At 47.7% G+C, this 27,514-nt stretch overlaps 1 protein-coding gene across 10 annotated transcripts; it reads left to right on the forward strand.

Moving 5' to 3' along the window:
• On the forward strand, positions 1-27,514 carry LOC110497102 (alsin). Of its 10 annotated transcripts, none has more exons than XM_090208145.1 (36): positions 1-149; positions 741-845; positions 1,113-1,261; positions 1,451-2,445; positions 2,691-3,042; positions 5,366-5,537; positions 5,764-5,860; positions 5,959-6,036; positions 7,002-7,199; positions 7,337-7,508; positions 7,843-8,032; positions 8,178-8,243; positions 9,182-9,344; positions 9,477-9,620; positions 9,886-10,014; positions 10,198-10,221; positions 11,260-11,330; positions 11,617-11,683; positions 11,878-12,068; positions 12,201-12,266; positions 12,366-12,464; positions 12,643-12,807; positions 12,981-13,092; positions 13,215-13,292; positions 13,447-13,580; positions 13,873-14,037; positions 14,149-14,272; positions 14,540-14,697; positions 14,805-14,921; positions 15,303-15,479; positions 15,730-15,775; positions 15,868-15,929; positions 16,043-16,192; positions 17,806-17,902; positions 25,245-25,327; positions 25,877-27,514. In XM_090208145.1, the coding sequence occupies exons 2-35, from the start codon at positions 826-828 to the stop codon at positions 25,323-25,325; spliced, it is 5,109 nt and encodes a 1,702-aa protein (XP_090064271.1). In that variant the 5' UTR covers positions 1-149; positions 741-825; the 3' UTR covers positions 25,326-25,327; positions 25,877-27,514. The 10 variants fall into 10 exon arrangements, with proteins under 10 accessions (XP_090064271.1, XP_090064272.1, XP_090064273.1 ...); XM_090208146.1 differs by having other exon boundaries at positions 26,062-27,514; XM_090208147.1 differs by having other exon boundaries at positions 9,477-9,608.

The raw sequence follows: 27,514 nt of genomic DNA on the forward strand, positions 1-27,514 counted from the left end.
GAGGCCTCTCGGCTTCCGTTCAACTTGTGGTCACAACGACAAAGCGAAAATAAAAAGGATAGCAATTAGCTAGCCAGCTAATCCCTTGCATGACTCAGTCGCTGTACATTTCACAGGTTTATGAAAAAATGGATATGGTCAGGGGACCGGTAAGTGAAAGACAATTGTATCTCAGATTGTAAATAATACATGGTTAGTAGCTACAGTACAAGGAGCAAGTGGGAGGATACATGTCAGCTCCGGGTTGCTATTTAACGTTAGTTATACGGAGACTATAACGAAGTCAATACAGTATTGAGACTGTCAAAGGCTTTGGTAGGCATCTAGTAATTATGGCATGACGTAATTCTCCTAGCTAGTTGCGTCATTTCAAGCAAACGCATTAGCTAATGGACTGAAAATAGTATTTCATCAAATAAATAGCTAATAGTATCTAGCTAACGTTAGTTAGCTGGCTACTCAAATAGGGGGGGGGGGGGTCAGTGTTAGCTAGTTTACCTCACTCCCACATGATTGACAGCTAGCCATGTAAACCGTGAAAAGAAACTCTCTCTCTCGCTCTCTCTCTCTCCTGTCAACAACAACACAAGCTTTCGCGTACTGTCACTCGTGCTGGTTATTCTGAAGCCACCCTAGCTACCTGTAGGGTCTGTATGCAATTCAGTTAGGCAGTGTTACCATTAGCTAGTCATTTTTGTAAGTTGTCTTGTGTCCAATGTTGTTTACCGTATTCGATACAGGGCTGAATTTAGAAACGGATTTGGAGTTTTTCAAGTTGAATTTCACCAGTCTATGCATCAGCATTGCCATGGATAAATCTCAGTGATGGAGTCCCAGAGGAAAAGGTATGTAGCCCGTAGGTAGGGTGTTGTCAATAAATGTTATGTGATCATCGTATGACAACAAATAATATTATTTGTGTAAGTCTGTCCTCACAAAGCTCTTGTTGTTTCTCTAGCTAGCTACTATAACTTCTGTTCCAGGGCATGTTTTGTCTTGGTAATTCAAAAACAATGTATGCTTTATCAGTGTGGTTGTTCAGAATCCTTGAGACATGACTTGTCTCTGTCTGTCTGTTTGACTGACTGTCTACTTCTGTATGTATTCTACAGCTCTGATGAGGAGGACAGTTCAGGGGAGCGAGGGTCGCTCCACACCTGGAAGGGCTACTCCTATAGTGTCACCCCAGAGAGAGTGCTCCTGTCCAGGCCTGTGCTGCAGGCTGCCCTGGGGACACGCCATGGGGTTCTACTGGTGGAGGGTGAGAGTCAATGGACAGCCTTTGATATAATGGCAAAACTCTGACATTTATGATTAGCCTGCTTGATCTATAATTAAAATATAAATTTATTTTGCTTTGTTTTTTAAAATTACTTATGTACACATACTACTGGCAATCATTTCTAACAGATCCTCTTGTCTAATAACTGGAATGTTGTGATGTATTTAGGCGGGCAGGTGTACAGCTTCGGTGAGTTCCCATGGAAACAGAGCCAGGTGTCAGAGGTGGGCCCCCTGAAGCCTGTCCTAGAGAGCGCTCTCAGTGGCCAGCGCGTGGTCGCCGTGGCAGCGGGCAGTTTCCATAGCGGGGCGCTTACTGAGGACGGCGGGGTCCACATGTGGGGGGAGAACTCGTTTGGCCAGTGTGGCCTGTCCAGCCTCACTGTAGTCCCCAATCCTACTCCAGTGGCTGTCATGGACCCCGACACCAGCCCCCCCCATACCATCCGGGTCCTGGAGCTGGCCTGCGGGGAGCAGCACTCCCTTGCTCTCTCTGCCCAGCACGAGGTGTGGGCCTGGGGCAGCGGCTGCCAGCTGGGCCTGGTCACCACCATCTTCCCCGTTTGGAAGCCCCAAAAGGTGGAGCACCTGGTGGGCAGATACGTCCTTCAGGTGGCCTGTGGGGCCTTCCACAGCCTTGCCTTGGTGCGTTGCCTACCACCTCAGGAGTCCCGGCGGCCCCTGCCAGACAAGTGTGGCCAGTGCAACCAGCTGCTCTACACCATGACGGACAAGGAGGACCACGTCATTATCTCAGATAGTCATTACTGCCCCCTAGGGGTGGAGTTGCTGGCTGAAGGAGAGACCAGGCTGGGGCCTGGAAGGTCCCCTCCACTAGGGCTTCTGAGCTCCCCTTCAGAGCCCCTCCTCTCCTCTCATGCCTCTGACTCAGCGCCAGGTCCCCATCCCTCCATAACAGAACATACAGACTATGAGAGGGGGAGGACAGTGGCACAGAATGGGGAAGTCTTGACCACCACAGATGCTGACATCTCTGCTTCTGGGACAGACTCTGATCGAGCTGTTGGAGGTGTGGGGGGTGCAAGGTCTCAGAACTCCCCCTACCCTGATGATCAGGCAGTGAAAGAATATCTCAAGAAACTGTCTGACACCTCTTTGGCTGAGGAGACTGCCAAGATGACCATAGCAGGAGCAAGTTTTCAGGTTAGTAATGATGAGTTGATGCTTTAAGCCTAAAGTTACCCATATGTGCGTACTTGGTGGGTGACAAATTGACTTTCTTGTAGTTTGAGGTCTTTGAAAAGTGACAATGAGCTGTCACGCTGTGTTTCCTGGGTTGTGTTCATTAAGGCACGCAAAATACGCTTTTCTTACAGGTCATAGGAACTCTTCCTGTTTCTGTCAGTTTTCTTTTGTGTGTTGCCTAATGCACCTTGTGTTTGTTTCAGCCCCCAGCAGATAGCCTTGACCTCCTGACCTCTGACCTCATCCCCGGGGGCATGCCAGTGACCACCAGCTCTGCCCTCAACAACCTGGTCTCATCCTGTGCCTCCGCCGTGGGCGAGAGAGTGGTCTCCACCTACGAGGCTCTGTCCCTGAAGAAGATGATTAACTACTACTACCCTGGGGTTGGGGGTGTAGCAGGAGTACCCGGTGGGTTTCCAGGGGGACCCGCGGAGGTGCGGGTGCGTCTGGAGGAGTCCATGCAGGGGAAGAAGAGCTGCAGCACGGGGGATATCCGTGAGGAAGAAGCCGAGGGCCTGAGTCGACGTCTCTCTCTGCCTGGACTCCTCTCTCAGGGTAGATACGCTGTTCGTCTCTTATCCTCCTTCTCTGCTCATCGCCTCTTATCCTTATCTTCCTCCTATACTCTGATGTGTAAGTATGCGTGTGTCCCCCCACTCATCCAGTCTGCGAACTATGTGTGTGTGTGTGTACGGTGGTTTTTGTTCTGAGATTAAAGCACTCCGCCATAGAGGAATGTGAGGCCATATTAATGTGAGGACTTAACCAGAAGGGTTACAGTAAGGAATGAGAGAGAGGAGGGGAGGGTGTGAGAATAAGATGGAGAAGGGAGCGAGAGGGAAGGAGAGAGAGAGCTGGGTAAGTCGGTGTGAAAAAATATATATCTGTGTGTGGGGGGGGCAAGATTGCCTAATAATCTCTTGAGAAACACAGTCAGTGGTAGGGCCTGCAGTAACGGAGGAATCCTCTATTGTCACTTTGGTAGGGTGAAAGCTGAAAAGTAGGATTTGTCCCTAGCTCTCTGAGGTTGTCTTAAGTGAATTTTGGATATGCAAGAAACTAATATGACACATGGGTATAATACACGCTTGAACATGTACTGTGAAACAGTACAAATTAAACACCCACCAAATGATTATTATTAGCTCTCTGCTGCAGCCAAGAAGGGGATAGACAGCTCACCGCTCTCTCTCTGGGCTGGCAGACCGCTCTCTCTCTCTCTGGGCTGGCAGACCGCTCTCTCTCTCTCTGGGCTGGCAGACCGCTCTCTCTCTCTCTGGGCTGGCAGACCGCTCTCTCTCTCTCTGGGCTGGCAGACCGCTCTCTCTCTCTCTGGGCTGGCAGACCGCTCTCTCTCTCTCTGGGCTGGCAGACCGCTCTCTCTCTCTCTGGGCTGGCAGACCGCTCTCTCTCTCTCTGGGCTGGCAGACTGCTCTCTCTCTCTGGGCTGGCAGACTGCTCTCTCTCTCTGGGCTGGCAGACCGCTCTCTCTCTCTCTCTGGGCTGGCAGACCGCTCTCTCTCTCTCTGGGCTGGCAGACCGCTCTCTCTCTCTCTCTGGGCTGGCAGACCGCTCTCTCTCTCTCTGGGCTGGCAGACCGCTCTCTCTCTCTCTCTGGGCTGGCAGACCGCTCTCTCTCTCTCTCTGGGCTGGCAGACCGCTCTCTCTCTCTCTCTGGGCTGGCAGACCGCTCTCTCTCTCTCTCTGGGCTGGCAGACCGCTCTCTCTCTCTCTCTGGGCTGGCAGACCGCTCTCTCTCTCTCTCTGGGCTGGCAGACCGCTCTCTCTCTCTCTGGGCTGGCAGACCGCTCTCTCTGGGCTGGCAGACCGCTCTCTCTGGGCTGGCAGACCGCTCTCTCTGGGCTGGCAGACCGCTCTCTCTGGGCTGGCAGACCGCTCTCTCTGGGCTGGCAGACCGCTCTCTCTGGGCTGGCAGACCGCTCTCTCTGGGCTGGCAGACCGCTCTCTCTGGGCTGGCAGACCGCTCTCTCTGGGCTGGCAGACCGCTCTCTCTGGGCTGGCAGACCGCTCTCTCTGGGCTGGCAGACCGCTCTCTCTGGGCTGGCAGACCGCTCTCTCTGGGCTGGCAGACCGCTCTCTCTGGGCTGGCAGACCGCTCTCTCTGGGCTGGCAGACCGCTCTCTCTGGGCTGGCAGACCGCTCTCTCTCTCTCTCTCTGGGCTGGCAGACCGCTCTCTCTCTCTCTCTCTCTCTCTCTGGGCTGGCAGACCGCTCTCTCTCTCTCTCTCTCTCTCTCTGGGCTGGCAGACCGCTCTCTCTCTCTCTCTCTCTGGGCTGGCAGACCGCTCTCTCTCTCTCTCTGGGCTGGCAGACCGCTCTCTCTGGGCTGGCAGACCGCTCTCTCTCTCTCTCTCTGGGCTGGCAGACCTCTCTCTCTCTCTCTCTCTCTCTCTCTCTGGGCTGGCAGACCGCTCTCTCTCTCTCTCTGGGCTGGCAGACCGCTCTCTCTCTCTCTCTGGGCTGGCAGACCGCTCTCTCTCTCTCTGGGCTGGCAGACCTCTCGCTCTCTCGCTCTCTCATCATCATCATTAACAGTCCCTCCCATACTCTTACTGTGGTGCAGGACCTGTCTCCAGCGGGGCTCAATGCCTCGTCGTCTGGAGGATGCTGTGAGGGCTGCGTTTCTGGGTTATTGCAGGGGCTTAGAAATGTTTTGTATTTCCAGAGTAGACGAAGATCACTCCATGACTAAACCAGTCATCCTGAGCATTTCTTTAGTTGTTTACACTCACCTGTGGAACAGAGAGGACTTCATCTGTAACATTAACAGCAGTTGACCGTCGTAACTGAACATGGTTTGAGAGGAAGCGTAGAAAATGTACCATTTTAAGAAACATATTGGTCTGTCTCCGTCTAGTGTCCCCCAGGTTGCTGCGGAGGGCCAGCCGGCCCAGGGTGCGAGCGGTGCCCCTCACCCCTGTGGGAGGGCTCCCAGAGGCGGGGGAGCTGCTCCCCTCCCTGCAGACCGAGGTGTGGAGCTGGGGGCGGGGCGAGGAGGGCCAGCTAGGCCACGGGGACAACCTCCCCAGGTCAGTGTCCACTTCATCAATCGCTGGGGGATGAGAACCATGATGATTGACAGTTGTGTAGGCCATTAAAGCATCATAGTATGAACGCTAAATCTGACCTAGAATCTGTTTGGCTTTTGAGATAAATAAGATTACATGGACAGGTCGGACCTGATCCTAGATCAGCACTCCTACTCTGAAATGCTTTGGCCCTGGTTGTTGACTGAGAGGTGTTTCTGACCTGCAGGCTGCAGCCACTGTGCATCAAGTGCCTGAGCAGTAAGGAGGTGGTGCTTGTGGCTGCTGGGGCACATCACTCCCTGGCCCTGACTGCACAGTCCCAGGTCAGAAACTACATTATCACTCCTCATGGGAGTCTTGAGGGATTCCTCCCAACTGTGTGAACATTTTGTGTGTTTGTGTGCGTGTGTGTGTGTTCAAGGTCTTCTCCTGGGGTAGTAACAGCTCTGGCCAGCTGGGACACATGGCATCTCCTACTACTATCCCTCGCCTTGCCAAGGTAAGTGTGTTTCTATAATTGAGGAAAATGGTGCCCATACAGTAATCTTTACCACACACTAAGCCAGTGTTCCTCCTTTATTCATTCACCAGCGATGCCCCACCGCTGGGCAATGCATGTGAAGGGTGTTCTTTGGCTCCCTGCTACCTTGGCCACGGCTGCTGAAAACAGTCTTAGGAGAAACACTGCTAACCTTATATACCCACATGACTAAACTCTGCAACAGCGATTTAAAGCACTCTCCGTCGTAGAACAATAACGCCACATTTCCACTGGGGATTTAACCCAGTGTTTTACCCCCAAAGGCTGAGACTTTTCTGTTTCCTTCAACGCTCGCCTGCTCCTGCGTCTCACTGGGCCATGGCTCCAGCGGCCCTGCTCTGACTTGGAGCCAAGCCCTGGGTTATTTTCTGATTTTTATTTAACTAACTGTGAACTTGAACACCTCACGAAGCAACGGTCTTGAATGATGCGGAGGTTGTTGTTTCTGATGGAAACACAATAAGACTACCTCAACATAAAACACAGGAGACACCCTGGTGTGGGGCTAAGTCTCAATGGAAAAGCACCCTCCGCTGCTTAGTGATCGCATATCATAGGACAAATATATAACTATTGAATTTGTGCAGGACTGTTTGTATAAGCGTGAGTAGCCTTGGCGTGTATCTCCTTTATTTGTAGCATAAGGCAGCTTGATGTACAAATACACCCCCTTCACAGGACACTAGTCTATCGCAGAGCCTTCCCTCCAATCTATCTCCTTAATGCTGATTGCCAAACAGAGACGCGTCAGGTCCCATTTTTACAGTCTTTGGTATGACTTGGCCGGGGATCGAGCTCCCAACCTTCCATTCTCGGGGTTGACTCTAACCACAAGGCCACCGAGTTGTAGAAGCCTAGCGCAACACAAGACTGTATGTACAGTGATCTGATCTGCTCTGTTTGTCCCTGGTGTGACCCTGTAGCTGTCTGAGGGGATCCGTGTCTGGGACGTGGGTGCGGGGGCGCAGCACACCCTCCTCCTGGCCGATGGGGACTGTTATCAGCCCATCCTTTACTATAGCGGACAGCAGGTCAGAGAGGGGGCGCAGGACGCAACCCAGGACCAGACGGAGGGGTACAGCTACACCCAGCAACCAGTGCTGCTCCCCTTCTGCATGAACGTGAGTAGTGGATAACACACACACAGTACTGAACCCCTGCTGTGTTCCACTTTTATTGTAGTAAGCATCTGCTTTGTGATTTCAACTGCCATTTGGCCTGACGGTGGTGTGTGTGGGTTTGTGTATCCGTGTTTTAGTTGGGCTACGTGAGCGGTGTGTTTGCGGGGGGCCAGAGCTGCGTGGCGCTAGCCGACCGCAACGTCATGGGTTTCATCGCCAGCCTCCACGAGCTGGCTGCTGCTGAGAGGAAGTTCTACTGCAAGCTGAGCTCTGTGAAGAACCACATCCTGCGCCCCTTGTTGGACCTGGGTGAGAACTACTGCTGCCGCTACAGCTCCGCTGGACAGAGGCCATGGGTCAGAGGTTAGGGAGAGAGGGAAGGATTCGTTTTTTTTAATTTTATTATAATGGTAACCATGTCCAATCAAAAGCAACAAAAAAAAGTGAACAGTCCGTGTTCAAAAAGATCTGGCATAAAGCTTACATAATGTTGTTGTTCGTACAGACCTGTAACTTTTGGTTAACTGTGTGCTGAAATAAAGTTAGTAAGTATTAGGTTGATTTCTCTTGGATGTGTGTGTTCTTTCACATGGTGTTTGTTAACAGGAGTGTGTGTGTGGTGTGTTCTCCGTCTACCTCTCAGAGTCGTTGAGTACAGCTCTAGGCCCGGCGTCCACAGTGCTGCTACGGAGCCTGGCGAGGTGTTATAGCCGCCTGTGTCACCTGACTGGCCAGCACTCTGCCTCCCTCACCGCCAACCTTCGCCGCCGCCGGGAGTTTAAAAGCCTGGTTATGCTGGAGCATGCCAGCATCTTCCTGGACACGTACAATGAGTATGTACTGTTGTGTACACAAACGCACAATGTCTGACACTCCCACTGGTTTTTAACAGGTTGTTTACATGCAGTTCTGTGTGGATAATGACCTCTCCTTCTCTCCTCTTTCCATTCCTTCTCCCTCCTCATCGCTCCCTGCCAGGTACTGCTGCTCTGTGGGTAACTTCCTGGTGATGGGGGGCTTCCAGGCTCTGGCCAAGCCCTCGCTGTGAGTGTGTACACACACTAGGACATCTAGCAGCCCTAGCTTATTATCCTTACCATTTGCGTGCCCATTATACTATATGTTCATTATCTTTACCATTGACCTAGGCCTGTGTGCTCATTATCCTTGACATTGACCTAGGCCTGTGTGCTCATTATCCTTGACATTGACCTAGGCCTGTGTGCTCATTATCCTTGACATTGACCTAGGCCTGTGTGCTCATTATCCTTGACATTGACCTAGGCCTGTGTGCTCATTGACCTAGGCCTGTGTGCTCATTGACCTAGGCCCGTGTGCTCATTGACCTAGGCCCGTGTGCTCATTGACCTAGGCCCGTGTGCTCATTATCCTGGACATTGACCTGTGTGCTCATTATCCTTGACATTGACCTAGGCCTGTGTCAGAGGACAGCTGTTTGATGCCTCGTAATTCTGCACACGAGACTCAGGAAGCTCATGCAGCTTTAATTGGAAAGGGAAAAGTCAAAGGATTAATTCTTATGGATTATTTTTAATTATGAAACGGGTGGTAAGAGTCCTTAATGTTGATTGGCTGACAGTACCACGGGTATGACAAAACATTTTTTTTTTTTATATATACTATTCTAATTACGTGGGTAACCAGTTTATAATAGCGATAGGGCACCTTGGGGGTTTGTGGTATATGGCCAATATATCAGGCTAAGGGCTGTATCCAGGGACTCCATGTTGCGTCGTGGTATATTGGCCATATACCACAAACCCCCGAGGTGCCTTATTGCTTAATTATAAACCAATGTGTTTCTTCATCAAGGCTTCAACCAAGAGTGACTAAATTACCCTTCTCATGCTTTTAACTGGAACAGTGAATTAAAACAGGAAATCTCTTATTTCCTTTTCCATCTCTCCTCTCTTCCCCGTCCTCCCTCCATCCCCTCCACCATCTTCTGTTCCTCTGCTCAGAGAATTCTTTGGGAAGTGTCCAGAGCTGTTGCAGCGGCTGGCAGAGTCCAGCGAGGAGAACATTCCTCTGAGTGACCTGTTGGTGACGCTCTTCTACCTGCCCATGAGACACCTTCACGAGTATGGCAGGCTGCTGCTCAAACTGGGAACCTGCTTCGAGGTGGTACGTAGAGGAACTAGGACCGGGGCGTGCACACACACACACACACACGCACACGCTCACACACCTTCATACATACTCTCACTTTCTTGTGTCTCTCTCTCTCTCGGTCTCTCTTTCTCTCGGTCTCTCCAGAGCTCAGTGGACTACCAGAAGCTGCAGGACGGCTGCTCTAAGTTTGAGGCCCTGGCTCTTCATCTGAAGAGGAGGAGGAAAGAGGCAGAGTACACATACCACTTCTGGAAGAGCTTCCCTGGCAAGATGACGGTCAGTGGCCTGGTCAGTTGGTTTGACCACAGTAGTCCGTGCCAGATTCACACTATTGAGCCAATGCCAACCATACTGTGCTCGCTCAGATATTTTCTTTTCACATTGTCCTTTCAATGGTTCCAGCAACTATGGTGGATTTATAGTCAGGCCACCACAGTACAGCTTGGTTTGGGTTTGGCTCCATAGTGTGAAATGGGTATAAGAGCTTTTATTCAGCCCAAAATCTCCAGTTTACCAACCTCTTATCCCATTTAACCTGGCGATCCTGTTCCAGGATTCCCTGCGTAAGCCCCGCCGGAGGCTGATCTGTGAGAGCAGTAACAAGGCCCTGACGCTACAGAACTCTGGAAGGTTCTCTGTCAACTGGTTCATCCTCTTCAACGATGCACTCGTCCACGCTCAGGTAAACACAGCTCCTCACAGCTCTTACAGCTGGTTCTTACAAAGGTGCCAATGTCCTTTTAGTTTGTTCGTTCTTTCTTTCACTTAAAAAAAATGGGTTAACACCCTCAGAGCATTTGATATGAATATATCTGGTGTGTTGACTGACTCCTATCAAGTTGTGTGTTTGTCTTTGTCCTATCAGGGAGTGGTTCCCTATAAAAGCCTTGTAAGTATGCAGCAGCCAGTGTACTGACCCCTAGTCATATGCAGCGCCCCCATGTGGCCAGGGCTTGGCTTAGGATGTAGGTTTGATGTAGCAGCTCTTTAGGCACCTTCTGCCTGTCCTAAACCACAAACACTGGCTTCCCAGCTTGAAGCAACACCCACACAGACAGACAGACAGACACAGTTTTTCTGATCTTCTTCATGCACATATGGTGTACTAACACCTGGCTGGAATAAGCCTTGATTTCTTGAAGCTCGCAGTAAAGCGTAAAAAATGGTGGTTATTTACCTTCTCTGCCTTCTCCCTCAGGCTTTAACTAATACAACTGCTCCTGAACATCAGGAGCCCCAGAGCGGGATCTGTACCCCACTCTACAGTGTGCAGCTTCTCCTCAGCCGAGCCCAGTGCCCCCTTGCCCTCTGATGCTAGCCTCAGGATACTGTGTTTTTAAAGCTGAACTGATACTTTTTAATAACTAAGGCTCTGTAGTATATTGCCTACTTCTATGACCTCGTCATAGCAACATAGACATCAATATAAACACAAATCTAAAAAGTTAAGACTGACGTTATTGGGTCTTCCCAACGTGTGCGTCTTGGTTATTTAACTAAGATGCCATTTGGGCCATTTTTAAAACCTTTTTTTTTGTTTGTTTTTGCTATCTGGAGCCTTAGTTATCATTACTCTGAAACCATGTGACACAACACGTGAGGATCAGCCGTCTCAGGTTCACTTCTCTCAAACAGTTTCTGTTCCTTTTTGATTTATGTTTAATTCCCAGGAGAGCATTTTCTTGTGTTTTGATGACGTAGTGAGCGTTTTTAATCCCCGTCGGTTCCACCGTATGTGTGCTGTCTGTCGGCCTGCCTCGTGCCCTGTCGCCCTCGCCTTTCCGTGTGCCATGCATATTGGCATCTCCTAGGTCATGTGACTGTGTTAGCTCCAGTGCCCTGACTACTTCCCTGACTGTTGAACCAGTGTACTGTAGCTGAGTGTATCGGCATACTGAGGTCTCGCTCTCCCCTCCCTCTCCTGCAGTTCTCCACCCACCACGTCTTCCCATTGGCCACACTGTGGGTCGAGCCCATCCCGGAGGAGAACACTGGCCTGTGAGTCTGTCAATCACCCTATCTGTCCAATCAGTGTTTAACTGGTGTGTTGTTGACCCCTTAGCTCAGCGTTTCCCAAACTCGGTCCTGGGGACCCCAAAGGGTGCACAATTTATTTTATTTTTTTCCCAAGCACTACACAGCTGATTCAACTAATCATCAAGCTTTGATCATTTGAATCAGCTGTGTAGTGCTAGGGCAAAAACCAAAACGTGCACCCCTTGGGGTCCCCAGGACCGAGTTAGGGAAACGCTGCCTCAGCTGAGCTGTGCTATGTTCCATCCAGGCATGGACTGAAGTTGATCTCACCTGAGGAGACCTTCACCCTGTTGGCCTGTTCTTCCATGGAGAAGGTAGGCCACTAGCCAATAGCCAGGCTTCACTACTCACCTGCTCAGGTTACAAGTATGTAGTGGTTGTCTTTGTAGAGCTAAAGCTGCCTAGTTGGGTTCTGTTTGTGGAGCGTGTGGTGACAGATGGTGTAACAACCCATTCAGTTAAATAAAATTCACTTCAATATGACTATTAACCGACCTGTGTTCTCCAGGCCAAGTGGCTTCGCTCAATCAACCAGGCGGTGGACCAGGCCATGACTGGGGCGGGGCAGTCAGGCTCAGGGGCAGGGCAGAGGGCGGAGCCTCCCATCTCCCGGACCGCTTCCTACACCTTCTACAAGGACAGCCGTCTGAAGGAGGCCACCTACGAGGGTCGCTGGCTGGCCGGCAAGCCCAATGGGAGGTGGGTCTAGCTGGGGAAGGAGGGAATCAAGACCTTGTACTTCTGGTTCCACTTCTGTACAGTCACAATGAATTGAAAATTGAGGGGTTGTAGGAAAGCGCTGACTTGTTGTGTATGTGTCCTTGTTTCCAGGGGTATGGTGAAGTGGCTTGATGGGAGAATTTACACGGGGACGTTCAAGAACGGACTGGAGGATGGGTCAGTCAGTGTAAATCGATCAATAAATCAATGTATCAATCACCCTAGTCAGAAATAAAGGCATTTCTCATTGTTCTGCTATTTGTTTATGGGTCGTAGTTTTGGAGATTACGTTATGCCCAGCAAGACGTTGAACCTGAACAACCACTATCAAGGCCACTGGAAAGAAGGGAAGATGCACGGCATCGGAACGTACAAGTGAGTCTGTTTGCCTTTGTGACGAGTTCCAACGTTATTTAACAAAGACCCTTAAGATTAAAAATCACTTAAAAAAAAAAAAAAAAAGCTTGACCTGGAGTTTGCAGGCATGTCTATGTGTACATCGGCTGTAGGGTTTCCGCTGTGTATCCTACCAATGTGACTGTCATCTATGCAGGTATGCTACAGGTGAGTTGTACGAGGGCTCGTTCCAGGACAACATGCGCCACGGTCACGGGATGCTGCGCAGCGGCACGCTGAACTCCTCCTCCCCCAGCGTCTTCATCGGCCAATGGGTGCACGACAAGAAGACGGGCTACGGCGTCTTTGATGACATCATCAGGTAGTGGACCGCTCCAGCCCTCCCTTTTCATCCTACCGCGCTAAACTGTACCGAACTGGCCTGGTTACGCATCCAGCTAGCTCAGTACGGTTGGGGTTGGATTGATAGTGTGAAAGGGGTATTAGTGTATCTGAAGTACTGATGTTACGTGGTGACCTGTGTTGTTCCGTCAGAGGAGAGAAGTACATGGGCATGTGGCAGGATGACCAGCGGCAGGGCACGGGCGTCATAGTAACCCAGTTTGGCCTGTACTACGAGGGAGCCTTCAACAACAACAAGATGCAGGTGAGTTCTGGTCAGTGCGGTTCTTCCTCCTGATGCTAGCTGAACGTTAGCACCAAGGTGTTAGAGGAGAGGAAGAAGATCACCTCTCCATTTTGCTTCTTTTTTTTTTCTCGCTGTCTCAGGGCACAGGGGTCCTGCTGTCTGAGGACAACACCACATATGAAGGAGAGTTCTCGGAGGACTGGACTCTCAACGGAAAGGTCAGTGAAAGAGGAGCGGCACACAAACAAGCCTGAACACTCTGTCTGTCTCTCACACACACACACAGCTTGCACTCATACATATTTTCGCTTAGCCACATACATTTAAGCAGACACGTGTATAATACAGCACATTGCTGTCCCTATCTCTCAGGGTGTGCTGACTATGCCTAATGGGGACTACTTTGAGGGCTCCTTCACCGGGGAGTGGGGCTCCGGCCTGAAGGTCACCGGATCCTTCTTCAAACCCAACCTCTACGACTCAGACGGGGACAAGGGTCGCGCTGTGTACGTCTCTGTGCCATTGGTTTTAGTATGGTGGAGGATTAGCATATTCAAAGATTTTTGGTTTTGATCTTTAGTGTTTTAAAAAAAAGATGTATGTGTGTATATATATGTGTGTATATATATGTGTGTGTATGTATGTGTGTGTGTACAAATAAATTGCAAGGCTGTCTGTCTGCAGGACATCTTTTTGCATCTATGCCTTGAAAAAAGGTTTGATCGTTTTGAAATGAACCCGGTCAAGTGAATGTGTACATAGAAAATGTGTATTAATTCCTTGTATGTGTGTCTCCAGTAAGCTGGGGCGCCTGGCAGTGCCTCCGGAGGAGAAGTGGAGGGTAGTGTTTGAGGAGTGTTGGATGAGGCTGGGCTGTGAGGCCCCTGGCCAGGGAGAGAACCAGCGAGCCTGGGAGAACATCGCTGTAGCCTTGACCACCAGCAGGAGACAGCACAGAGACAGGTTGAGAGAACAGAGACCACACACAGTACTTCCATCTCACATTCACTCGCTATTTCACTCTCACTCACACACAGTGCAGTAGTCTAAGTGATATTGGTGTGTGTGTTGCAGCCCGGAGATGAACCTGAGTCGGACTCAAAACAGAATGCTGGAGAGTCTGGAGTTCATCCCTCAGCATCATGTTGGTCCTGTTACCATGGAGAAGTATGACAGTATCCGGCGTTACCTCATCAAGGTGAGCCAACGACCCCAGGTGACTTACTAACCCGCCTAATCCCCCTCAGCTGATGGACCAACGTGTCTGACAAGCAATATCTTTCAGTATGGGTGAAGTTGTTTTTCTAATAATCATGAAGAGATGTCTGAACCGTCGTCCTGAGGTGTCCTTGTTCATACTGATTTACTCTTTAGTTCTAACCTCTGACTTAACACCACAAAACATGAATATCCTGAAACTCACACATGAACCTTCTGTCCTCCATTCTGTGCCCCTCCCCCCCAGGCGTGTGACATGCCCCTGCACCCCCTGGGCAGGCTGATGGAGACCCTGGTGGCTGTCTACAGGATGACCTACGTGGGGGTGGGGGCCAACCGCCGCCTTCTGCTGCAGGCTGTCAACGAGATCATGTCCTACCTGGCCCGCATCTTCCAGCTCGTCAGGTGTGTGTTGCCTTAAACAGTTGGATACTATTTTTCCATTCAGTTTGGCCCTAGGCTAGCCTGTTTAAGCCATGTGATGTACTGAATGTGTGGTGATTGTCTTTCAGGTTCCTGTTTCCAGATCTGCCTGAGGAGGGTGGAGCGATCCCTGAACCATCCTCTGACCCCCAGGACAAGAAGGACTCCAACTGCGCAGACACCCAGCTAGAATCCCCCAAACCTGGGTACGACAATAGCATATCCACCCTCCCTGGTTGGAGCCTGTGGAGAGTCTTCAGTGGTGTGGCTACGCAGCAGTCATATACTGAAGCCATAGTCTTAGAGATGACTTCTAGATAAATATGTAGGCTATGTATTTGGGTGTTTATTTGATTGAGAACACATCTATATCATGGATCTGTTTTGCAGTGGAGGGTCCAATGGGTGCTACCTATGGAGGATTATGTACAAAACTATAGAAGATTACGTTACAGTATGTCTTATGTAAAAAGAGCACATGTCACTTGTTCTTTAAATACTGTTTCCTTCTAGAAGAAAAATTACGTATTTAAGCCCCTGAATGTGTGTTGAATGATGTCCTGTGTGTGTGTGTGGGGTTTCCCCAGGCGTGTGGTGAGTAGCTCCGCTCTGCTCCTGCCGGTGTTGCTGCCTCGTCTCTACCCCCCTCTCTTCACCCTGTACGCCCTGGAGAAGGAGAAGGAGGACGACGTGTACTGGGAGTGTGTCCTCCGCCTCAACAAACAGCCAGACGTGGCCCTGCTCGCCTTCCTCGGCGTGCAACAGTGAGTCTCTCTCGGACTGACCAATGAGGTTGGGAATGAATAGTAGCCTCTACTGATCTCGCCATCTTACATTCTGTTGAATCCGTGTAGCGAAACAGAATGTAAGCTTGCGAGGTCAGGATAGTTGTACGAGGCTAAATGAAAAGGACACAAGTTTTTATTTTTTTTATCAATCATGTAACCTGACTGTCCTGACCTGGAAAAAAACTGTAATTATAGCATGTTAAAATGCATCTCTTTTTGCTTTCAGTAAGTTTTGGCCGGTTTCGGTTCCAGTGCTGGGGGAGAAGACCGAGGTATGACACTAAGTACATTCTGAATCACACTGCCCTCCTGTGGGTGAATTACAACATTACATCAAGTACATATTAGATTGTCGTCTTTCTAGGTTGTGTCCAGCACAAAAGACGCCTGCTTTGCCTCTGCAACGGAGACCTTACAGCAGATCAGGTACGCTTTATCCAGAGCAGTACTATATCGTCATGAATAAATGGGTCTCATGCACTCTTATGATATTGCAGTTCAATGTGGTTGATGTATATTAAGACTGTTTCTTTTGTCAGCACAACGTTCACCCCATCCGACAAGCTGCAGGTGATCCAGCTGACATTCGAGGAGATCACAAAGGAAGTGATGTCATCTCTGGAGGATAACTTCCTGTGGTCCATGGACGACCTGTTTCCTGTGTTCCTCTACGTGGTGCTGCGCGCCCGGTGAGTCGATGAGAACACACGTCTCTGTTCCTGAGAGATGCACAGAAATCTGATTTTCATCAAATTACAATCAGAACTACAAATATATTTACAGTACCAGTCAAAAGTTAGGACACAACTACTCATTCCAGGGTTTTTCTTTATTTTTACTATTTTCTACATCGTTGAATAATAGTGAAGACATCAAAACTATGAAATAACACACATGGAATCATGTAGTAACCAAAAAATTGTTAAACAAATCAAAATATATTTGAGATTCTTCAAAGTAGCCACCCTTTGCCTTTGACAGCTTTGTACACGCTTGGCATTCTCTCAACCAGCTTCATGAGGTAATCACCTGGAATGCATTTCAGTTAACAGGTGTACCTTGTTAAAAGTTAATTTGTGGAATATCTTTTCTTAATGCGTTTGAGCCAATCCGTTGTGGCAAGGTAGTGTTGGTATACACAAGATAGCCCTATTTGGTACAATAACAAGTCCATATTATGGCAAGAACAATTCAAATAAGCAAAAAAGACAGTCCATTATTTTAGACATGAAGGTCAGTCAATCCCAAAAATTTAAAGCACTATGATCGTTTCTTCAACTGCAGTTGCAAAAACCATCAAGCGCTATGATGAAACTTGCTCATGAGGACCGCCACAGGAAAGGAAGGCCCAGAGTTACCTCTGCCTCAGAGGACAAGTTCATTAGAGTTACCAGCCTCAGAAATTTCAGCCCAAATAAATATTTCAGAGTTCAAGTAACACACATATCAACTGTTCAGAGGAGACTGTGTGAATCAGGCCTTCATGGTCGAATTGCTGAAGAAGAAACCACTAAAGGAAACCAATAAGAAGAGACTTGCTTGTGCCAAGAAACACAAGCAATGGACATTGTGGTGGAAACCTGTCCTTTGGTCTGAGTCCAAATTTGAGACTTTTGGTTCCAACCGTCGTGTCTTTGCGAGATGTTGAGTAGGTGAAGGGATGATCTCCGCATGTGTGGTTCCCACCATGAAGCATGGAGGAGGAGGTGTGTGGGTGCTTTGGTCTGTATAATTTTAGAATTCAAGGCACACTTAACCAGCATGACTACCACAGCATTCTGCAGCGATACACCATCCCATCTGGTTGGGGCTTAGTGGGATTATCATTTGTTTTTCAACAGGACAAACACCCAACACACATCCAGACTGTGTAAGGGGTATTTGACCAAGAAGGATAGTGATGGAATGCTGCTTCAGATGACCTGGCCTCCACAATCACCCAACCTCAACCCAAATGGGATGAATTGGAGGGCAGAGTGAAGGAAAAGCAGCCAACAAGTGCTCCGCTTCAAGACTGTTGGATAAACGTTCCAGGTGAAGCTGGTTGAGAGAATGCCATGTGTGCAAAGCTGTCAAGGCAAAGGGTGGCTACTTTGAAGAATCTCATATAAAATCTGTTTTGATTTGTTTAACACTTTGTTGGTTACTACATGAGTCATGTGTTATTTCATAGTTTTGATGTCTCCACTATTATTCTACAATGTAGAAAATAGTAAAAAAATAAAGAAAAACCCTTGAATGAGTAGGTGTTCAAACTTTTGACTGGTTGCGTTGTGTTAACCAAGGCTATGTTTCTCTTAAGGATCAGGAACCTGGGGTCAGAGGTGAGTCTGATAGAGGACCTGATGGACCCCTGTGTACAGCACGGAGAACACGGCATCATGTTCACCACACTCAAGGTATATATATACACACACACACACACACACAGCATACATTCTATGGCAGATACCATCCAAATGCATGCACTCAAACTCAACTTATTCAGATACTCATAACATATTAATGTGATTGATGCAGACTTTAACACACTGCTTCATAGATTCATTTATTCCCTATCTGTATAATATATTCATTTTTATTTCCCTGTCCGTCAGGCGTGTTACTATCAGATCCAGCATGAGAAGACCACATAAGAACCACAGAGAATCTCTGTACTGTATACTGCAGCAGCTCTATGTAGTGGCAGTCAGCCAATTAGAGGGCAGGGTTGGGAGAGGTTTGGAGTGATGCTGTCTCAGGGTCGTCACAGGAGGGTCACGATGACTGACAGACAGGCTGCTGAGTGTCCATCTGTTCCCCCGTAGCAGGACCACCTCCCCCTTACATACACACATACACTGACGCATGCGCTTACACACACATACGTAAACACCCACACACTACACAGCTCCCCGCTCTAACCACTACCTTTTGGTGACCATGTCATCAGGCTCATACACCTACTTGATTGATCAGGTTGACCTCTGTAAACCCAAGGTGTTGTAAAACTGTATTGGCAGTTTGGCCAGTTCATCTGTCCATAGGCTTTGTGACTCCTTAGCCCCTGAATGAAGGAACCTGCTCCTCGAGCCGTCTAGAATAGGGGCTTACTGTGATGTGCGCCGAGCCAGTGGCGATTTAGCTTGATCGTGGACTGTTGTGAATATGACTGGCTATTTCCTATTCGCGCTACACTAGTGGCAGAGATGATAACCGCCTCGTTTGTCACCCAGCTCTGGTAGTGAAATGGAAGTCTATGAAGAGAAACTGCAACGTTTAAAATCCAAGTGAGACTCACCCTGAACTTGGAGCCTGTCTAATAACAAGACACCATCCTGTATGTACAGTATAAGGTGGCAACTTCCATTGGACCTCAGCCCTCAAAAGCACATGTTATTTAATGGACCAACGCAATATGTCACATTGATGCCACTTAAAACACGGAAAAGGATTTAACCTCCGTGATATCTGAGGCTGTGTACGGATCGCTAGCCTGCGCTAGCCTGCGCTGTTTTGTAGTTGAAATGTCAAATGCACACTCGGTACAGTTTTGGTGTTATTGTTGTGTTCATTGTTCGGGGGGGGAACAGCTCTGTATTCAGGTGATTTTTGAAGATGTGAGGTTGGGTGACGCTCTAATTTTTCTCACGTGATGCAGTTAAATGACAGCCAGCTAATGTGCACCTCAAATGCTAGCCTTTTAAAATATTTCCATTCGTACTGCGTCATATGTATTTATAACCACTCTGTTTGCGCGGTATTTATAATGCTACAAGGTGTTTGTTTTTTCAGGTCACTTTGTTATTGTACACCAGAGCTGTAATTCAAATGAGCACCTATATGAAATGTTGACATTTGATGGGTAACACACAGTAGAAGCCATTTTCTTTTTTTTTGTTATAAATCTCTTCCTGCAATATAGCTCATGTAATGTTCATGTTTGGGGTTTGTCAAATCAGATTGAGGCTATTACCAGGAAGCAATATTGTTAATGTATTTGTTTGGTGTGCTCCTTTCATGCAGACAGACTTATGACAGTATGATGCAGTATTTGTTACTACCTGCAAGGCAATCACTACCCTGAAAAAACTGTCTCTGTTCAACTAGTTGGGGGCTGATCATGCTGTAGTGGCATTGTGATGGTTAGACAGTGGTTATACAGTGACATTGAAGTTGACCAAAAGCAATTTTCTTTTTTTATATCTCAAATCTAGGCAGAATTATTAATCTGGGGAATATAGTTTGTTACAACTATGAATTGAGTGTTTGATGGGACACGCAGTACATAAGAATTGCTATTTTAAACAGAATTTGATTGTAGCCTGGTATTTGGTTTATTCAGCTTGTTTGTAATTTGTATGGTCATTCCAAGATTTACCTCCATTTTCCCCAATAATTCCTTTGGCAAGGACTGGTTATTTATCTGTATATTTGTTTACACCTGAAACACATGACATGCTTCATGATAGGAAATGTATCAAGTGTTTGACCCATAGACTGACTAACACATCTTCCTTCATAGATTATGATGTGACTGCTTGTACTTCCAAGGTGTGTTCAATTGGGTAGCGTTATCTGTATGTTGTCACGGTCTTTTTTAGGGGAATGATGTCACCATTTGTCTAATGTACATCTTAATGTAAAGAAAGGGCAATAAAGCGAGCTGACAAATTTCCCTTTTAAATGACATTTGTGTCTGTATAAGTTTGCCTTTAAAAAGTAAACCGTCTGTTCCCTGTTTGGTTTAATTGTTTAGATACTTTGTTACAACCAGTCAGATTAGAGGCCAAAGGTGACTGTTTTGTAAATATTTGTAGTGCTGCCGACAATCCTCTAAGATTTGTCCCATTTCTAAAAAGCTAGAGGCAGGGGGTGAATTAATGACCATACAAAAATAACTTTTTAAATCCAAAGCCTTTTTAAAGTGCAGCAAGATAATCTTAGATTAATAAATTACTTCATAAATCACCATCAACAACCAGTTTCTGATGTTTGATGAAACGTTGGTAAATAAATCCACAGTAAGGAGTTGACTGTGTGACAGGCTTAGATTCAATCGGATAGAGGATGTTTTGGTGGTGTCGGAAGTGGAACTGCGTTGGAGCCGTCAAATTGGTGAGCAGCTGTTCTGGTGTTCTATTATGCTTGCCCGGGTGGAACTGGGCAAATCAAAATATGTTTTAGATTATTCAATGTAGCCACCCTTTGATGACAGCTTTGGACACTTGGCATTCTCTCAACCAGCTTCACTTGGAATGCTTTTCCAACAGTCTTGAAGGAGTTCCCACATATGCTGAGCACTCGTTGGCTGTGTTTCTTTCACAGCACTCCTGGTCAGTCCTTAAATGGGAAACCAGATGCTGCTGGAAGTGGTTTTGGAGGGCCAGTAGGAGGTACTCTTTCCTCTGGTCAAAATAAAAAAATATCCCAATGCCCCAGGGGACAGTGATTGGGGATATTGCCGTGTGTTGGGTCCTGTCTTTCGGATGGGACACTAAATGGGTGTCCTGACTCTCTGGGCACTAAAGATCCCATGAAACATATTGTAGGAGTATTAACTCCGGTGTCCTGGCTAAATTCCAAATCTGGCCCTCATACCACCACGGTCACCTAATCATCCCCAGCTTACAATTGGCCCATTCATCCCCCTCCTCTCCTCTGTAACTATTCCCCAGGCCGTTGCTGTAAATGAGAATGTGTTCTCAGTCCACTTACCTGGTAAAATAAGGGTTAAATGAAAAAAAACATCCCAAACCACCTCAATTGGGTTGAGGTCGGGTGATGCAGCACTCCATCACTCTCCTTGGTCAAATACCCCTTACACAGCCTGGAGCTGTGTTGGGTCATTGTCCTGTTGAAAAACAAATGATAGTCCGACTAAGTGCAAACCAGATGGGATGGTGTATCGCTGCAGAATGCTGTGGTGGCCATGCTGGTTAAGTGTGCCTTGAATTCAAAATAAATTGCTGACAGTGTCATGAGCACAGCACCCACGCACCACCTCCTCCATGCTTCACGGTGGGAACCACACATGCGGAGATCATCCTACTCTGCGTCTCACAAAACACGGCGGTTGGAACCAATAATCTCATTTGGGCTCATCAGACAAAGTACAGATTTCCACTGGTCTATTGCTTGTGTTTCTTGGCCCAAGTCCCAACTCCCTTCCTCTCATTGGTGTCCTTTAGTAGTGGTTTCTTTGCAGCAATTGTATTTTTATACCCCCTTTTCGTGGTATCCAATTGTTAGTAATTACTATCTTGTCTCATCGCTACAACTCCCTTACAGGCTCGGGAGAGACGAAGGTCGAAAGCCATGTGTCCTCCGAAACACAACCCAACCAAGCCGCACTGCTACACAGCGCGCCTCCAACCCGGAAGCCAGCTGCACCAATGTGTCAGAGGAAACACCGTGCACCTGGCTACCTTGGTTAGCGCGCACTGCATCCGGCCCGCCACAGGAGTCACTGGTGCGCGATGAGACAAGGATATCCTAACCCTCCCTAACCTGGACGACGCTAGGCCAATTGTGCATCGCCCCACGGACCTCCCGGTCGCGGCCGGCTGTGACAGAGCCTGGGCGCGAACCCAGAGTCTCTGGTGCCACAGCTAGCGCTGCGATGCAGTGCCCTAGACCACTGCGCCACTCGGGAGGCCCTCTTTGCAGCAAAATCAAATTTTATTTGTCACATACACATGGTTAGCAGATGTTAATGCGAGTGTAGCGAAATGCTTGTGCTTCTAGTTCCGACAATGCAGTAATAACCAACGAGTAATCTAGCTAACAATTCCAAAACTTCTACCTTATACACACAAGTGTAAAGGGATAAAGAATATGTACATAAATATATATGAATGAGTGATGATACAGAGCGGCATAGGCAAGATGCAGTAGATGGTATCGAGTACAGTATATACATATGAGATGAGTATGTAAACAAAGTGGCATAGTTAAAGTGGCTAGTGATACATGTATTACATAAAGATGCAGTAGATGATATAGAGTACAGTGTATACATATGAGATAAATAATGTAGGGTATGTAAACATTATATTAAGTAGCATTGTTTAAAGTGGCTAGTGATATATTTTACATCAATTCCCATCAATTCCCATTATTAAAGTGGCTGGAGTTGAGTCAGTGTGTTGGCAGCAGCCACTCAATGTTAGAGGTGGCTGTTTAACAGTCTGATGGCCTTGAGATAGAAGCTGTTTTTCAGTCTCTCGGTCCCAGCTTTGATGCACCTGTACTGACCTCGCCTTCTGGATGATAGCGGGGTGAACAGGCAGTGGCTCGGGTGGTTGTTGTCCTTGATGATCTTTATGGCCTTCCTGTGACATCGGGTGGTGTAGGTGTCCTGGAGGGCAGGTAGTTTTCCCCCGGTGATGCGTTGTGCAGACCTCACTACCCTCTGGAGAGCCTTACGGTTGTGGGCTGAGCAGTTGCCGTACCAGGCGGTGATACAGCCCGACAGGATGCTCTCGATTGTGCATCTGTAGAAGTTTGTGAGTGCTTTTGGTGACAAGCTGAATTTCTTCAGCCTCCTGAGGTTGAAGAGGCGCTGCTGTGTGGGTGGACCAATTCAGTTTGTCTGTGATGTGTATGCCGAGGAACTTAAAACTTACTACCCTCTCCACTACTGTTCCATCGACGTGTTCCCTCTGCTGTTTCCTGAAGTCCACAATCATCTTCTTAGTTTTGTTGACGTTGAGTGTGAGGTTATTTTCCTGACACCACACTCCGAGGGCCCTCACCTCCTCCCTGTAGGCCGTCTCGTCGTTGTTGGTAATCAAGCCTACCACTTGTGTTGTCCGCAAACTTGATGATTGAGTTGGAGGCGTGCGTGGCCACGCAGTCGTGGGTGAACAGGGAGTACAGGAGAGGGCTCAGAACGCACCCTTGTGGGGCCCCAGTGTTGAGGATCAGCGGGGTGGAGATGTTACCTACCCTCACCACCTGGGGGCGGCCCGTCAGGAAGTCCAGTACCCAGTTGCACAGGGCGGGGTCGAGACCCAGGGTCTCGAACTTGATGATGAGGTTGGAGGGTACTATGGTGTTAAATGCTGAGCTGTAGTCGATGAACAGCATTCTCACATAGGTATTCCTCTTGTCCAGATGGGTTAGGGCAGTGTGCAGTGTGGTTGAGATTGCATCGTCAGTGGACCTATTTGGGCGGTAAGCAAATTGGAGTGGGTCTAGGGTGTCAGGTAGGGTGGAGGTGATATGGTCCTTGATTAGTCTCTCAAAGCACTTCATGATGACGGAGGTGAGTGCTACGGGGCGGTAGTCGTTTAGCTCAGCTACCTTAGCTTTCTTGGGAACAGGAACAATGGTGGCCCCCTTGAAGCATGTGGGGACAGCAGACTGGGATAGGGATCGATTGAATATGTCCGTAAACACACCAGCCAGCTGGTCTGCGCATGCTCTGAGGGAGCGGCTGGGGATGCCGTCTGGGCCTGCAGCCTTGCGAGGGTTAACACGTTTAAATGTTTTACTCACCTCGGCTGCAGTGAAGGAGAGTCCGCATGTTTTGGTTGCGGGCCGTGTCAGTGGCACTGTTTTGTCCTCAAAGCGGGCAAAAAAGTTTAGTCTGCCTGGGAGCAAGGCATCCTGGTCTGTGACGGGGCTGGTTTTCTTTTTGTAATCCGTGATTGACTGTAGACCCTGCCACATACCTCTTGTGTCTGAGCCGTTGAATTGCGATTCTACTTTGTCTCTATACTGACGCTTAGCTTGTTTGATTGCCTTGCGGAGGGAATAGCTACACTGTTTGTATTCGGTCATGTTTCCGGTCACCTTGCCCTGATTTAAAAGCAGTGGTTCGCGCTTTCAGTTTCACGCGAATGCTGCCATCAATCCACGGTTTCTAGTTTGGGAATGTTTTAATCGTTGCTATGGGAACGACATCTTCAACGCACGTTCTAATGAACTCGCTCACCGAATCAGCGTGTTCGTCAATGTTGTTGTCTGACGCAATACGAAACATATCCCAGTCCACGTAATGGAAGCAGTCTTGGAGCGTGGAATCAGATTGGTTGGACCAGCGTTGAACAGACCTCAGCGTGGGAGCTTCTTGTTTTAGCTTCTGTCTGTAGGCAGGGAGCAACAAAATGGAGTCGTGGTCAGCTTTTCCGAAAGGAGGGTGGGGGAGGGCCTTATATGCATCGCGGAAGTTAGAATAGCAATGATCCAAGGTTTTACCAGCTCTGGTTGCGCAATCGATATGCTGATACAATTTAGGGAGTCTTGTTTTCAGATTAGCCTTGTTAAAATCCCTAGTTACAATGAATGCAGCCTCAGGATATATGGATTCCAGTTTGCAAAGAGTCAAATAAAGTTAGTTCAGAGCCATCGATGTGTCTACTTGGGGGGAATATATACGGCTGTGATTATAATTGAAGAGAATTCCCTTGGTAGACAATGCGGTCGACATTTGATTGTGAGGAATTCTAAATCAGGTGAACAGAAGGACTTGAGTTCCTGTATGTTGTTGTGACCACACCATGTCTCGTTAACCATAAAGCATACACCCCCACCCCTCTTCTTACCAGAAAGATGTTTGTTTCTGTCGGCGCGATGCATTCCTGATGTCCCTCTGGAATGCTACCCTTGCTCGGATTTCATCAACCTTGTTGTCAAGAGACTGGACATTGGCGAGTAGTATGCTAGGGAGTGGCGCGCGATGTGCCCCGTCTCCGGAGCCTGACCAGAAGACCGCTTCGTTTGCCTCTTTAACGACGTTGTTGTTTTGGGTCGCAGGCTGGGATCCATTCCGTTGTCCTGGGTGAAAGGCAGAACACAGGATCCGCTCCGGGAAAGTCATGTTCTTGGTCGTACTGATGGTGAGTTGACGCTGCTCTTATATTCAGTAGTTCTTCTCGACTGTATGTAATGAAACCTAAGATGACCTGGGGTACCAATGTAAGAAATAACACGTAAAAAAAACAAAAAACTGCATAGTTTCCTAGGAACGTGAAGCGAGGCGGCCATCTCTGTCGGCGCCGGACAGTATTTGATACACTGCCGATTTTGCAGGTTTTCCTACTTACAAAGCATGTAGAGGTCTGTAATTGTTATCATAGATACACTTCAACTCTGAGAGATGGAATCTAAAACAAGTCATGCAATGAAATGCTAATTAATTACTTAAAAATCATACAATGTGATTTTCTGCATTTTGTTTTAGATTCCGTCTCTCACAGTTGAAGTGTATCTATGATAAAAATGACAGACCTCTACATGCTTTGTAAGTAGGAAACACTGCCGATTTGGCAGGTTATCAAATACTTGTTCTCCCCACTGTATGTGTCTGTTACTTGAACTCTGTGAAGCATTTATTTGGGCTGCAATTTCTGAGGCTGGTAACTCGAATGAACTCTAATCCTCTGTAGCAGAGGTAACTCTGGGTCTTCCTTCCCTGTGGCGGTCCTCGTGAGAGCCGGTTTCATCATAGCGCTTGATGGTTTTTGCGACTGCGCTTGTAGGAATGTGAAAGTTATTGACCTTTTCTGGATTGATGTACCTTCATGTCTTAAAGTAGTAATGTACTGTTGTTTCTCTTTGCTTATTTGAGCAGTTCTTCCCATGTTATGGACTTGGTATTGTACCAAATAGGGCTATCTTGTGTATACCACCCCTACCTTGTCACAAGACAACTGATTGGCTTGTGGAAACAGCAGAGGGAACACCCCCCTATCCACATCGATGGAACAGTAGTGGAGAGGGTAGCAAGTTTTAAGTTCCTCGGCATACACATCACAGACAAACTGAATTGGTCCACTCACACAGACAGCATTGTGAAGAAGGCGCAGCAGCGCCTCTTCAACCTCAGGAGGCTGAAGAAATTTGGCTTGTCACCAAAAGCACTCACAAACTTCTACAGATGCACAATCGAGAGCATCCTGGCGGGCTGTATCACCGCCTGGTACGGCAACTGCTCCGCCCTCAACCGTAAGGCTCTCCAGAGGGTGGTGAGGTCTGCACAACGCATCACCGGGGGCAAACTACCTGCCCTCCAGGACACCTACACCACCCGATGTCACAGGAAGGCCATAAAGATCATCAAGGACATCAACCACCCGAGCCACTGCCTGTTCACCCCGCTATCATCCAGAAGGCGAGGTCAGTACAGGTGCATCAAAGCTGGGACCGAGAGACTGAAAAACAGCTTCTATCTCAAGGCCATCAGACTGTTAAACAGCCACCACTAACATTGAGTGGCTGCTGCCAACACACTGACACTGACTCAACTCCAGCCACTTTAATAATGGGAATTGATGGGAAATGATGTAAATATATCACTAGCCACTTTAAACAATGCTACCTTATATAATGTTACTTACCCTACATTATTCATCTCATATGCATACGTATATACTGTACTCTATATCATCGACTGTATCCTTATGTAATACATGTATCACTAGCCACTTTAAACTATGCCACTTTGTTTACATACTCATCTCATTTGTACATACTGTACTCGATACCATCTACTGTATCTTGCCTATGCTGCTCTGTACCATCACTCATTCATATATCCTTATGTACATATTCTTTATCCCCTTACACTGTGTACAAGACAGTAGTTTTGGAATTGTTAGTTAGATTACTTGTTGGTTATTACTGCATTGTCGGAACTAGAAGCACAAGCATTTCGCTACACTCGCATTAACATCTGCTAACCATGTGTATGTGACAAATAAAATTTGATTTGATTTGGCTCAAACATATTAAGAAGAAAAGAAATTCCACAAAATAACTTTTAACAAGGCACACCTGTTAATTGAAATTAATTCCAGGTGACTACCAAAATAAGCTGGTTGAGAGAATGCCATGAGTGTGCAAAGCTGTCGTCAAGTCAAAGGGTGGCTACTTTGAAGAATCTCAAATTTAAAATAAATTTTGATTTTTTTAAACAATTTGTTGTAAACTACATGATTGCAAATGTGTTATTTCATATTTTTGATGTCTTCACTATTATTCTACAATGTAGAAAATAGTAAAAATAAAGAAAAACCCTGGAATGA

The sequence above is a fragment of the Oncorhynchus mykiss genome, chromosome 18 (assembly GCF_057628025.1).
Source record: "Oncorhynchus mykiss isolate SJ-2025 chromosome 18, ASM5762802v1, whole genome shotgun sequence".
Taxonomy (NCBI): Eukaryota; Metazoa; Chordata; class Actinopteri; order Salmoniformes; family Salmonidae; genus Oncorhynchus; species Oncorhynchus mykiss.

Coding starts and splice junctions, on each gene's coding strand:
- LOC110497102 (XM_090208145.1), top strand. CDS start 826: ATGGAGTCCCAGAGGAAAAG. Junction 8,244..9,181: donor GCTCTGGCCAAGCCCTCGCT/GTGAGTGTGTAC, acceptor TCCTCTGCTCAG/AGAATTCTTTGGGAAGTGTC. Junction 14,038..14,148: donor AGGAGACAGCACAGAGACAG/GTTGAGAGAACA, acceptor TGTGTGTTGCAG/CCCGGAGATGAACCTGAGTC.